Below are 14,039 nucleotides of genomic sequence, written 5' to 3'. Positions count from 1 at the left end.
AAAGCACAGGACATTTTTTATTTTAAAAAATGGGGACGGCGAAATTACAGGAAAAGCACAGGACATTTTTATTTTAAAAAAAGGGGACGGCAAAATTACAGGAAAAGCACAGGACATTTTTTATTTTAAAAAATGGGGACGGCGAAATTACAGGAAAAGCACAGGACATTTTTATTTTAAAAAAAGGGGACGGCAAAATTACAGGAAAAGCACAGTACATTTTTATTTTAAAAAATGGGGACGGCAAATTTACAGGAAAAGCACAAGACATTTTTTATTTTAAAAAAAGGGGACGGCAAAATTACAGGAAAAGCACAGGACATTTTTATTTTAAAAAAAGGCGACTGCAAAATTACAGGAAAAGCACAGGACATTTTTATTTTTAAAAAAGGGAACGGCAAAATTACAGGAAAAATGCGAAACATTTTTACAAAAATAATTCAGGATGCCTAAATTACGGGATAATTTTAAAATAAAAATTCAGGGAAACCAAAATTACTTGACAATTTTAAAATAAATATTAATTCGGGACAGTCAAAGTTACGGAACAAAAGAAATCGGGATGACTAATATTATGGGAAAAGTACGGGACATTTTTATTTAAAAAAAAATTGGGATGACCCATACTTCTGAAATACTAGAAGATATGGGGCATTTTGAAATAAAAAGTCAGGACGATCAAATTTATATGCATTTTGGTCTTCCCGAATTTCTTTTATAAAAATTACAGAACACGTATAGGACATTCGAAAAAAGATGTCAGGAAGGCCAATATTTAGGGACATTTTTATGAAAAAAATCGGAGACGGCCAAAATTACGTAAAAGTACGTGACAGTTTTAAGATAAATATTCGGGACGGCAAAAATTACGGGACAATTAAAAAAACAATTCTTGAAGGCCAAAATTATGGGAAAAAGTGGGTAATTTTTATTTAAAAAAATTAGGGACAGCCAAAATTACGGGAAAGTATGGGCTATTTTAATTTAAATTCAGGACGGCCAAAATTAGGGATATTTCTACGGGGGAAAATAAATCAGGACGGTCGAAATTACGGGAAAAAGAAAAAAAAAAGATTCTCACGAGAGAAAATGGGATTCTTTTGTCTCATTAAAATTAGATTTCACGAACGTCTTGGCCGGAAAAAAAGAAACTCTAGTTCCCACAAAAATAGATGAAAGAAGTGTCCGTGTGGGGCCCCACGGCAATTCCACTTTCTATATTTATCATGCGTCGGGCGGGTTTTAGAAAAAGGAAATAGTAGTGGGCGTGTTGGTGTGGACCCCGTAGTTGGGAAACTATTTTCTGCCCACTTTTAACAAGATTTTATTTTCGTATCTGTATAAAAACAGAGAGAGAGAGAGAGCGAAAGAGCAACAGCCATAAGCTAGTTGTGTTCAGCCATTTCGCCAGTCACTTGGGGGGGGGGGGGGGGGGAGTCGCACGTTAAAAGACTGATATTATTTTTAGGATACGTTTCCGAATTCCGGTTTTGTTTTTATTTTAATTCTCTCTGGGGTTTAAAAGTGGAAGAGGAATAGGAAAAAATAAAGATTGGGGGGAAGCGCTAATAACGAGAAGCCGCCAAAAATAACATCCAAGTGTCAAGAGCTGTCTGGGTCTGTTAAGCAAGAGCCCATCAATGTGTTTGTATATACGTGTGAGCGTCGCCCCAGTTTTCTATTTTCTTTTGGTGGGCGTTTGGCTCCTACGTTTTGGGGATTTATGCGATTTTTGGCGCGTCTTGATTGTTCTTGGACGGGCTGGGGCATGCCGGCCCCCCCCGATCTCCCCCTTCTAGAGTCCCGATAATCCGGCGGGAAAGTGAATCTGTCCCGGATTTTTTACGGGGCAGTAGTGACCACAAAAACACAATATGTCATAACGTCTGACGCACCACGGGGAGGGAAAGAAATTACGGCTGCCCTTCGGTGCGGTCTCACCGTATGGGCCCACCCGGGAGCGGCACGGTCAGAAAAATCACTTTGCCCGGAGGCCCCCTACGATGCTGTTAAGATGGCCCTGCCGCCCTTACCAGGTGCGTGTGTCTCTAAGTGGAAATATAAATTTCTTTAAACATTTCCGGGAAAAACAAAAGAATAATACTCACAAAAATTCATACATTATTACAGATTGTACAGGAATGATGGGAAATTGGCTAAATTATATCTATTTAAATGTAAATTAACGAAAAAATTAATAGCAATTGAACTGAAAAAAACTTTGAATTAATAAAAGGAAATAATTCCAAAAATAATGAAAATTCGGATCTAATGAAATAAATAATCTTAGTACTGGAATGAAAATTTGGAATTGATGAATTAAGGATAAGAAAAATTATTGAAACTAATAATTCTAAAATTAATAAAAATTCAGGTTAATGAAAGATAATTCTAGAATTAATGAAAAGTTCGTATATTCATCTTTGAAGGAAGAGATCCATGAGTCAAAACATCGTCTATACTCGTCTTCGAATAAAGAGATGATGAGTCTAATTTGTATGAGTTTGCGTCTTGTGACGGACGAATCATATAAACTATATCTAATCAGTAAGCATCCATATTTCGTGGGGAGAGAAAACATGAGTCTCAGCTCGTGTTCACCTCTTGTTAGGGGCAAATCACGAGTTTTGTGTGTACAAATGATCAGTGACGCAAGTCCATATTCACGCTCCGAGAGAGATAACTCATTAGTCATATAATTTCATCTTCACTTCTTGGGATTGACAAATCAGTAATTATACCCCACATCGCGAAAATACATGTACATTGTTCGTATCTAGAGCCAGCCTCAGGGGGGTGTGCGTCAGGTGCGATTACATTGGGCGCCGCATTTGCGGTAATAGAAATGAAAAAATACAATATCTAATACATTATTTTTGTAATAAACTGGAACGTTCAGCTTCAACTATTTGATTTTATAATTATTTTTCTCATAAATTCTGAACTTCATTCCATTTTGGGGGTTTTGAACTTTCATCAATTCTGAAATTTTTTCTTTCATTAATTCTGAAATTTTTTCTTTCATTAATTCTGAAATTTTTTCTTTCATTAATTCTGAAATTTTTTCTTTCATTAATTCTGAATTTTTTTTCATTAATTCTGAATTTTTATTAATTGTGAAATTATTTTCTTTCATTAATTCTGGAGTTATAAATTTTCCATCCATTCTGAAAATCTGAATTTTCATCAGTATTCTGGAATTTTTTCTTCCATCAATTCTATGATTTTTTCTTTCATCAATTCTGTGATTTTTTCTTTCATCAAAATTCTTTCATCAATTCTGTGATTTTTTCTTTCATCAATTCTGTGATTTTTTCTTTCATCAATTCTGTGATTTTTTCTTTCATCAATTCTGTGATTTTTTCTTTCATCAATTCTGTGATTTTTTCTTTCATCAAAATTCTTTCATCAATTCTGTGATTTTTTCTTTCATCAATTCTGTGATTTTTTCTTTCATCAATTCTGTGATTTTTTCTTTCATCAATTCTGTGATTTTTTCTTTCATCAATTCTGTGATTTTTTCTTTCATCAATTCTGTGATTTTTTCTTTCATCAAAATTCTTTCATCAATTCTGTGATTTTTTTCCTTCATCAATTCTGTGATTTTTTTCTTCCATCAAAATTCTTTCATTAATTCTGTGATTTTTTCTTCCATCAAAATTCTGTCATCAATTCTGTGATTTTTTCTTTCATCAATTCTGTGATTTTTTCCTTCATCAATTCTGTGATTTTTTCTTTCATCAATTCTGTGATTTTTTTCCTTCATCAATTCTGTGATTTTTTCCTTCATCAATTCTGTGATTTTTTTCTTCATCAATTCTGTGATTTTTTCTTCCATCAAAATTCTTTCATTAATTCTGTGATTTTTTCTTCCATCAAAATTCTGTCATCAATTCTGTGATTTTTTCTTTCATCAAAATTCTTTCATCAATTCTGTGATTTTTTCTTTCATCAATTCTGTGATTTTTTTCCTTCATCAATTCTGTGATTTTTTTCTTCCATCAAAATTCTTTCATTAATTCTGGGATTTTTCCTTCCATCAAAATTCTGTCATCAATTCTGTGATTTTTTCTTTCATCAAAATTCTTTTATCAATTCTGTGATCTTTTCTTTCATCAATTCTGTGATCTTTTCTTTCATCAATTCTGTGATTTTTTTCCTTCATCAATTCTGTGATTTTTTCTTTCATCAAAATTCTTTCATCAATTCTGTGATTTTTTCTTTCATCAATTCTGTGATTTTTTTCCTTCATCAATTCTGTGATTTTTTTCCTTCATCAATTCTGTGATTTTTTTCCTTCATCAATTCTGTGATTTTTTTCCTTCATCAATTCTGTGATTTTTTCTTCCATCAAAATTCTTTCATTAATTCTGTGATTTTTTCTTCCATCAAAATTCTTTCATCAATTCTGTGATTTTTTCTTTCATCAATTCTGTGATTTTTTTCCTTCATCAATTCTGTGATTTTTTTCCTTCATCAATTCTGTGATTTTTTTCCTTCATCAATTCTGTGATTTTTTTTCCTTCATCAATTCTGTGATTTTTTTCCTTCATCAATTCTGTGATTTTTTTCCTTCATCAATTCTGTGATTTTTTTCCTTCATCAATTCTGTGATTTTTTTCCTTCATCAATTCTGTGATTTTTTTCCTTCATCAATTCTGTGATTTTTTCTTCCATCAAAATTCTTTCATTAATTCTGTGATTTTTTCTTCCATCAAAATTCTGTCATCAATTCTGTGATTTTTTCTTTCATCAAAATTCTTTCATCAATTCTGTGATTTTTTCTTTCATCAATTCTGTGATTTTTTTCCTTCATCAATTCTGTGATTTTTTTCCTTCATCAATTCTGTGATTTTTTTCCTTCATCAATTCTGTGATTTTTTTCCTTCATCAATTCTGTGATTTTTTCTTCCATCAAAATTCTTTCATTAATTCTGTGATTTTTTCTTCCATCAAAATTCTGTCATCAATTCTGTGATTTTTTCTTTCATCAAAATTCTTTCATCAATTCTGTGATTTTTTCTTTCATCAATTCTGTGATTTTTTTCCTTCATCAATTCTGTGATTTTTTTCCTTCATCAATTCTGTGATTTTTTTCTTTCATCAATTCTGTGATTTTTTCTTCCATCAAAATTCTTTCATTAATTCTAGGATTTTTTCTTTCATCAAAATTCTTTCATCAATTCTGTAATTTTTTCTTCATAAATTCTGTGATTTTTTCTTTCATCAGTTCTGGGATTTTTTCCGGGATTAAAATCGGAGCGCGAAATTATCAAAACGCGTTCGGTTTCGCTATTATTTTCGCACCAGGCTCCGTGTCTAGTAAGGGCCTTGCCCTGTTCATATCTAAGAGAGTACGAACATTACTGCACGCTGGTTTCCGATTCTGCAGGTCGGCGCCGTTACTGATTGGCAGGGCAGGACTTGGGCAGGTGTGGAGGGTGAGATCGCACCGGGCCGCAAAATATTAGAAGCCGTATGACTGGTTCTTATATTGCATTGATTTCGTATAATATTCTACGATAACTGCTTTTCAAAAGCCAGAACTTGAAATTCTATTGATGAAGAATTTGTCGATTTATTAATAGCGATAGTGAATTCGCGCTCCCCCCCCCCCCCCCCATACATCCTTGAATAGGGTCTTGATTTTTGACCCAGACAGATTTTTTGCTGGCTTATATTGGCCCCAAAGCCAATAACTAAAGCCTTCTAACAGATGCTCCCCAGAGCCCTTCCAGCCTTTTCCCATCAGAAGTGGAGGGGGCGACATAACAGCAAATCGAGAAAAAAGAATCTGCGCTCGTCACACTTTCAGACTTGAAGCGCCAGTCACTCCGATTCAAAATCTTATTTCACGTATTAGACATTATTTTGTTTTGCATGTGTCAAATGTTAACACTAGGCTCCATAACCACATACATGCACTGTCCAGTATGTCCTTGCGTTTAGATGGCGCTGTGCTTTCTGGAACCTCCTCGGAAAGGGTTTTTTTTGACAGATCCGAATTCCAAGACTTTTAGCGCCCAAAAATTAGTTAATCTCTGGGGCCTCTAACCCCCCCTCCCATCCCCCCTATCACATCTCTCTCGTAATATTGAAGAGGACTGCAAAACTGTTCTCGCACCGGGCCGTTAAAAGTCCGGCCCTGAGGATTGGTATCAATCTGGAACGACGCTGACTTGCAGAATCGAAAAACCCGCAGTGAATATTTATCTTCTTTTAAAATTCCTTGTACTGTACTACAGGGCTGGGTATTGTGCATTACTAATGTACTTGTGTCAATAGAATCTTTGAGAAACTTGTAACTGTACTGCAGGAAGTTTAGCATAGCGTCTAAAAATATTAGAAGCCAAACCATTATTCACAAAGTATATGTAAATAATCGCTAAATATTATGCTTTATTTTCATTTAATATTATTTTTTTTAAAGAATGCCCGTATGTACTGTTTAGGGATAGGCAAAATGCATATTTCGAGTAATCACTGTATATAGAATTGTATAGAATTATTGTGAACTCGTACCGTGCATTGCCGCACAGCATCTCGCATTGATATACAATAATGTGTAGACAACTTATAAACATATTGCTCTGTTGAAAAAACCGTGTCATGTAGAGGAAATTGTCGCTCCCGCAAACAGTCACGACAGATATTGTGATCAATGTGTAAATTTTGTAAATTCACTTGTAAATAAAGCGACCTGGAGAACGGCGGACACGGATCGCTGGGGTATGTGGCTGAGGGTGCCGGCGGCGGCTGTTTGGGCTTCTCCTGAGCCTGTCCCGAGGGGGGGGGGGGGGGGCTGCAGGTTCCTCTGGACCATGGCACTACAGTGTCTACACCAGGACTAGTAGGGAAATGCGACGTCTCTCATAGACGCTTTACGGCCCAGAAACGCACATTTCACCACTACTACTAGGACTGCCTAAAAAATACTTGTGAGCGGATTTTTTCAAATTTAATTTCAGTAAGGAGTCAGTCAAGATAATAATTCCTCCTAAATCGAGTGTAAATTTCCGATGCACGTACGCAGTGCACACGTAAATATAGATTTTGCCCCCCCCCCCAGTCCCAATCTCTCCCTCTCTCTCTCTCTCTCTGTGTGTCCAGGATCTATTCTGGGATAAATTGATTCCAAACGCGTCGCCAAGCTAGAGGAAAAAGCACTTGGCGTCTCTCTCTCTGTGTTGTGATAAAATATTCTCGCAACCCCTTTCAAAAGCTATTTCCGTCCATGATCTATTTTCGGTTCGCACTGACGTCATCCAGGGTCTTCGGTAGGCTGTGAGAGAAGACGGGGAGGGGGGGGGGCGGTTCTCAAAAAGCACAAAAACAAAATGGCGGAATTATATTCTCGTCCCTGTGTATGTGTGCGAGCGACTGTGAGTGAGCAGCAGCAGCAGCGAACAGCAAAAATCGAGCGAAAAATAGTCGGAAAGAGGAGTGGGAGGTACGAAATGAAATATGAAGCAAATAGTTGTTTTCTTCTTTTTTTTTTTTAGTTGTGGGTGTTTTTTCGGAAAAGCTAAATTTAGATTCATTATTTTTATTTAGTTTTCTTCTTTTTGAAGGCTCTGTTCGTCCGTGCATGTCTCCTCACTCTCTCTCTCTCCTTGCGTCCCGTTTGAGCTGGGACTTGGTAAACACTGGCAAGGACAAGCATGAGGAGATGGAGAGAGAGACACACACACACACACACACGTTTCTCTCTCTCTCCTTTTATTATTATTATCGGATCCGCGGCACGTATCGATTTTTAGAGGCTTTTACTGAAATTTCTAAAAATAGCCTCGTTTTTTTTTGTCTTTTTTTCAATGTAGACGCGTGTGTTTTGTGTGTGGGAAAAGATGTCCTTTTCTCCACTGGCGTTTTAATGGGGTGGGCGGAAGGTGCCCCCGGGAGGAATTAAGGGCCCCAAAAATTTTAAAAGGCTTTCAATAATTATTTGAAAGCCTTTTATTTTTATTTCTTTAGCCTAATTCTTCTTTCGTTGAATTCTTTTTCTATCAATTCTGGGGTTCTGGAATCACAGTGGAAGTTATTTGGTGACCATATGACCCGCATTTCTCCATAATTTTGGTAGTTTCGATTTTTTAAAACACAAAAATGGCCCTTATTTTCAACAAAACTTACTCGGATTATTATTCTAACCAAAATCAAAGATTGGAATTATTTGCTTAACTCCCGCGTTTTTCCCGGGATATTCCCTTATTTTCACGTGATTTTCACCATCCCGTTTTCTTTTTTGTAAAAATGTCCCGTTTTTTTTTTTCGTGAACTTTCGACAAAACTTACTTGAATTTTTTTTTTTTAATCAAGCACAACTCAGGTCTATCGCCATGGGCAATTTACAACCTAGTGAGTTGTGCCGGAAGTGTGTGTGTGTACCTAAAGGGGCGTATATATTAGCGCGGATCATGCAATGAAAGCATTCACAATTGGTTCTTCAGTTATTTGTATGGTGATTCTTGAGTTGTTTTCACACTGTGTACTCACGAGCGCAGGGCTAGATTAACCATTAATCAAAATAAGCACTTGCTTAAGGCACCAGGAAGAAAGGGGCATCACAAAAAGTTATGAAATGGTTTTTTTCCCCATGTGCAATGTTTTACCAGCATCAAGCATCCTGCAAAAAACCTAGAATTTTCAATTGATGGTATAGTTGAAGACCATCAAAAGGATCGTACAAATGCAGAAAAACTAATAATATTGCAAACTGGAGTTTCAGCTGAATTTATGCTGAGTTTTTGGAGTGATATTTTGTGCAATTTCCATAAAGTAAGTTTGGGCCTTCTCAACAGAATCATAGGGCCCTTTGACAAAATCGATGTTTCCTGAAACCCCCCCTACCTAGCTAAAAATACCTGCATATCAATTTGATACTAATTGTCGCAAATTGTAAACAGATGAGGACTGTGTCTAAGGCCCCCACATTCTAGAGCAGGACCCCTAAGGTGGAGCCTGTGGAGGGCCTCCAGACTAGACTTCTCACGGGCCCCCTTAACATCCTATTTACTGCGAGAAAGAAGAAAAAATGATGATAATCGTCCAGGGCCCCAGGGCTAGAGCCCTGCCATCTGCACTCTTGTGGGGAACCATGGCTGTGTCCGGTAGATACCCACACATTAAGAGTAAGTCAAGTTCTATAGAATAAGGTCACGAACTTAAAAATGCTCAAATCTTTGAGTCATTAGCAGATCAACTGCATGGTTTCGGGGGGGGGGGGGCGATAAATGGGGCACGAATGGGTGATGATGAATCCAGCAGCGTTATCTTATCGTTACCTGCCCGAGCAGGTATTTTCGCCCCCCCCCCCCCCGTGCATAAACCGCACTAGTAAAATAATCCTGAAAACTGAAAACACTGCCGTGTTCCCAGCCTTATGAAATGCGTCAAAAAATCACGGTTTTCTATGTGAATTTTTCATTCCAATATGCTCATATCTTGAAATTTTGCAGAAAAACTTTTTTTCTTTAATTTTTTTTCCCAATTTTTGTGATTATTTTTGTTCTTTACCCCTAATTTGGTGCTTCGTGCATCCGCATAAGTTACACAGCTGACAGCCACCCTTTTGTGGTTTGATCTAGGGCCCCTATAATATGGGTATAAAAATGCCTTAGCATTTCTTTCACTTCTAAGGTAGATCAAACTAACAGATGTAGATTACAACTTGAAAATGTATTAGAAAGAAAAAGTATCCAATAACTGTGGTTTATCTGTGACCATAACTGTGGTTTACCAAAATATAAAGTACCTGTGAATAATTTTGGCCATGCTAAGAATCAGTGGTTGCTTTTTCAAGCCAGTTTATGAAATCCTAACAAGCAGTCGATGGGAGAAAACATCTTAAAACACTTTCAAAAAAGATTTTGAAAAAATCTGAAAATCTAAGGTCTGTCTTTTTGTAGTAAATATGAAAGAAAAATTCCAAAAACTTCCAAAGATGTTACAAAAAAGAAAATAGAAACTTGAAGATATTATCAGACTCTGTAAGTAGGGAAAAAAAGGAGAGGGGGGGGGGAATACTTTCAATATCCGTGCTTGGAAATATTCACATTATAATTCTGCCTTTTAAGATCAGTTACTTCTGAAACATAAAATTTCATTTTTTTTATTTATAAATTCGAGTAAAATATAATTTGAGGGACCGGGGAGGGGCACCAAAAAAATCATTCAAGTGCTTAGGGCCTTCAAACATTTTAATCTGGCCCTACGATTCGAACTGCTGCAGGGGCATGGGGGCCTTGCTCCCCAGCGTCAAAGGTGGAGTCAACTGATCTAATGTATGTATGAATTGACATCATCATGCCCCCCCCCAGACTTCCAAGTCTATCTCCGCCTATGTGCAGAGGGGAGGGGGGGGGGGAGCTGCGTTGAATGATCTAAAGGGCTAGTGTATAGGCTCCTTAGCAATTTTGAGTGCCTATGTAGTGTTGTGCCTGATTTTTCAGTGCTGCCATCTATGTTTCAGAAGTGAAGTGAGTGAAGTGTAACGACTGAATACTTGTACTGTTTGTAGGCCTATTGTTCTCTGTGGTGAGACTTTTAATTGCGAGATTATATGGAATTATTTTCTGGATTAAAAAAAAAATTATAATTATGATTTCATGCATGGGGCCCCACTTAGGTGGGGTTGATAGGGCCTGGGACAATTACCATCATTTTTTGGTTTTTCATGTCAAATTTTCTATAGAAGGGCCTGTAAAAAAGTTTGGCTTGGGGGGGGGGGGCTACCAAAGATCCTAGCCTAAAGGGCCCCTACTCCAGGATTTTGGGGCCATGATTACATGTTTTATGTTGTGGCTAAAGCCTCAGCCAGCCAGTTGACCCGGCCAATGTCCAAATTTTTGGCTTCCTCTGCCCTCCTCCTAATCTACTAATTGCCACACATCCTGAAATTTGGTTCTCCTCTGAACTTGCTGACCTGGGCTATAGCCCGCTAAGTGCCCCCCCCCCCCCATAAATACGGCTCTGGTCTTATTCAAATGCAGTGAATTAAGATTATACTTTTTTGTGATTTTTGCAAAATAAGTCATAGATGATATATTTTCTTGATTTTATTTTATTTTTTTCAGGAAAGTCCAACGTCACATTTCAACCCTCTCATCAATCAAGGAAGCATCACAGATTTCACACTGTATTCATCGCCATCATTACCTAATATTTCTTTGGGAAGGCCTCCTGTGTCAAGTTCTGGGGTAACTATGATCATTACTTTGTCTCTTTTTCTAGGGTTACCAGCCATTTCATGTCTCAACCCTGCTTTGTTTCAAATGTGTCAAAAACCTGCTAAGATTTATACAACCTCTGACAATAAAGTTCAGTGAATAGTCCTGTAACATTAACGTAGATGAAATGTTAACGAAATTTACCTTACTGTCCTTCGAAATAGTCACCTCCCATTACTATGCACCGCTGAGATCTCCTATACATGTCCTGGAAACTTTGCAAGAAGTCTTCTTTTGGGATGGAGTTCAAAAGCCTCGCCACGTTTCGTTGGATGTCAGGAATGTCGTCAAATCTCTTTCCTTTCAAAGCGAGTTTGAGTCGTGGGAATAGGAAAAAGTCTGGAGGATTGGGATGTGGCGAGTATGGTGGATGTTCAATTCGCACCACCCCCTTTTTTGACAGGAACTGTTTGATGATATTGGCTGTGTGAGGGCGAGCATTGTCGTGAACAAGAAACCATGAACCTTGTGCGTACTGAGGTCGTACCATGCGTAGAGGTTTCGTGAAACGGGTCAGAATTTCAATGTTTTCGTCACTGACGGAGGTCGCCGGTCTTCCGCTACAGGGGTTGTCAGAAACACTTTCCCGGCCTTCTCTAAAACGGGTGAACCACTCGTAAACACACTTCATGGACAGTGCTTGATCTTCATAAACACGTACCAGCATCTCGTGAGTTTCTTTCGGTGTCTTGCCAAGCTTAAAACAAAACTTTAAATTGATCTTTTGTTCGTTCATTTTCCTGTTCTCAGTTAAGAACCAATGCACTAAACAAGCAATTTGTAAAACAAGTCTTTCCCGGAACACAAACGACGCTCAACTGAACAACGGTGGCGGCAGATGGTCAACACCTGCCACTACGCATGTGCAGTGTTTTGCTTCACCAGTGTTGCCAGATCGGCCGTTCTCACTTCATTCACCGAACTTTATTGTCAGAAGTTGTATGATGATATGTATTGATATGATGCTTTAGGGAAACTCCTGCAACTTATTCTTAGTGTAAAAGTATGAATAACCAAGTTTGACTATGATATGGTATGTTTACTGGCATTTACATGATGCAATTTTTTACCAATTGAAGCTGTATCTAAACGTGCAAATCAATGCTTTGGGTGTATAAAGTCCCGCCAGCTCTGCTTTGATTGAAAATACTCTTTAAAAACTCCAGATTTATACGACCTGAGCTAAGACATTTTTAGGTGACAATAAATGAGTTTAATTAGTGCATTGACAGATGCTGCGCAAGAATTTTTATATGGAATAAAATTTTGGGCGGATCAGAAAATTTAAAACATCAAAGTAGGTATTTTTTCTCAGTAAATATATAATTCAACACATAAAACACTTTAATCTACATATAAAAGTATATGTTTTATTATTTAACATATCTATCAGGTTAACAAAAAATATTTGACACCATTGACTGTAAGTTTTTGATTGTTTTAATACTGAGTTTGTTTCTGAGGACAAAAATCAGACCCTCTCTGATCTCCTATCACACATATTTCGAATAAACAGCTTTATTTTACTAAGTAAATTGAACACAGGTAATCAGTAGTTTAGATAGAGTGGACCATAAAATTATATATTATCAGTTCTAGACTCTTTTTATGTCAAAAAATTGAAAATTGCAAATTATAATTGATATTTTGTTTTAACTATTGTCATAAAATTCATGTTTAAAAATAAAACACCGTAATCTGTGGAAAAGTACGTTTTTCATCATGTTACATACCTAATGAATTTAAAACATTCAAAAGCATCCATTCGGTTTTCAAGGGTTGAGACAATTTAAACCAGTTTTTGACATCAAAAACCCGACCCTGATTTCAACCATAGACCAGCTTGCTCCAGGATAATATTTGGAACGGGGGGGGGGGGACAGTCCGAAAAATCGCCCTGGAAGAACACAAGAGGAACATCCATTCTAAGAATACCATTCTCACCAACAACTAATGTCAGGGTCATAACTAGGCTGGTTCAACTGGGTCACTGCCCCGAATAAAGGCCCCCCCCCCCCACAAAAGAAGTTTAAATTTGTTTTGCCTAATAAATAAGTTTTTCGAGCGGCCTAAGAAGAAAAAGTCTGGCCCGGCCCCCCCCCCCCCCTAGAAGGTGCACTACGGCCCTGACTAATGTTTTATACTGAAGTAGGGAGGGGTGTTGTTTCTTCCATTCAGAAATGAAGAAAATATGAACAACACAATCTGATTCCTGTGGCAAAAGTAGTGCTCCCAAAATAAAAAAAAACCTTCTGAGAGCAGAGAAAGAAAACCTCTCGCCTAGCTATTTGCTCTTTCTTATTTGCATTATTTGCATTATTTGTTCTTTTCTTTTTGCTTTTTTAGAGGTTCTGTTGCAGTTAAGGTTACTAGGTTTGAAAACTGAGATAGGAAGATGCCTGCGCATGTGCACTCTTAGAAACGTCACTTTTCCCAACAGATTTCGCCACTATTCTGACCAATAAAACTGGCCACAACAATCATTTTTACCAACTGAAACAGAACCGCTAGAAAAAAAAACAAAAACTGAAAAAAATTCTTTGAATTCCGATTGCTATTGGAAAAAAATTTTCCTAAGAAAAATAAAATAAAAATAATTCCAGCAACCCCCCGAGAAGGAGGACGAAAGGGCAAATTTTCCAAAAAATAAGGGGAAAGAAGGATGTGTGGTAAAACCCTAGTTTTAGTAGAGAAATTATTGTGGTGCTATCTGTTGTGGAAATCGGGAAAAGCGACCTTACAAAAAGTGTGTGGGGCGAGTGCCCTCCTTTCTTGGATTTCAAATCTGGTAATAACTTTATATTCTTTTCC

The 14,039-nt window shown here is 37.2% G+C and overlaps 1 protein-coding gene across 4 annotated transcripts in view; it reads left to right on the top strand.

The window, feature by feature from the left end:
* Window positions 1-14,039, top strand: part of HDAC4 (histone deacetylase 4) — a 142,121-nt gene that overhangs the window by 100,697 nt on the left and 27,385 nt on the right. For all 4 annotated transcript variants that reach the window (XM_089252238.1, XM_089252237.1, XM_089252240.1 and 1 more), the window contains one exon: window positions 11,076-11,198. In XM_089252238.1, coding sequence (XP_089108364.1) covers window positions 11,076-11,198 — 123 coding nt within the window. The remainder of the gene's footprint in view (window positions 1-11,075; window positions 11,199-14,039) is intronic.

This window comes from Pholcus phalangioides, unplaced genomic scaffold (genome assembly GCF_987345545.1).
Source record: "Pholcus phalangioides strain wild (caught in Gottingen) unplaced genomic scaffold, Ppha-v1.0 ptg000028l_1, whole genome shotgun sequence".
Classification (NCBI taxonomy): Eukaryota; Metazoa; Arthropoda; class Arachnida; order Araneae; family Pholcidae; genus Pholcus; species Pholcus phalangioides.
Note: the sequence above shows the minus strand (reverse complement) of the source record. Positions and strands in the feature narration are given on the sequence as shown.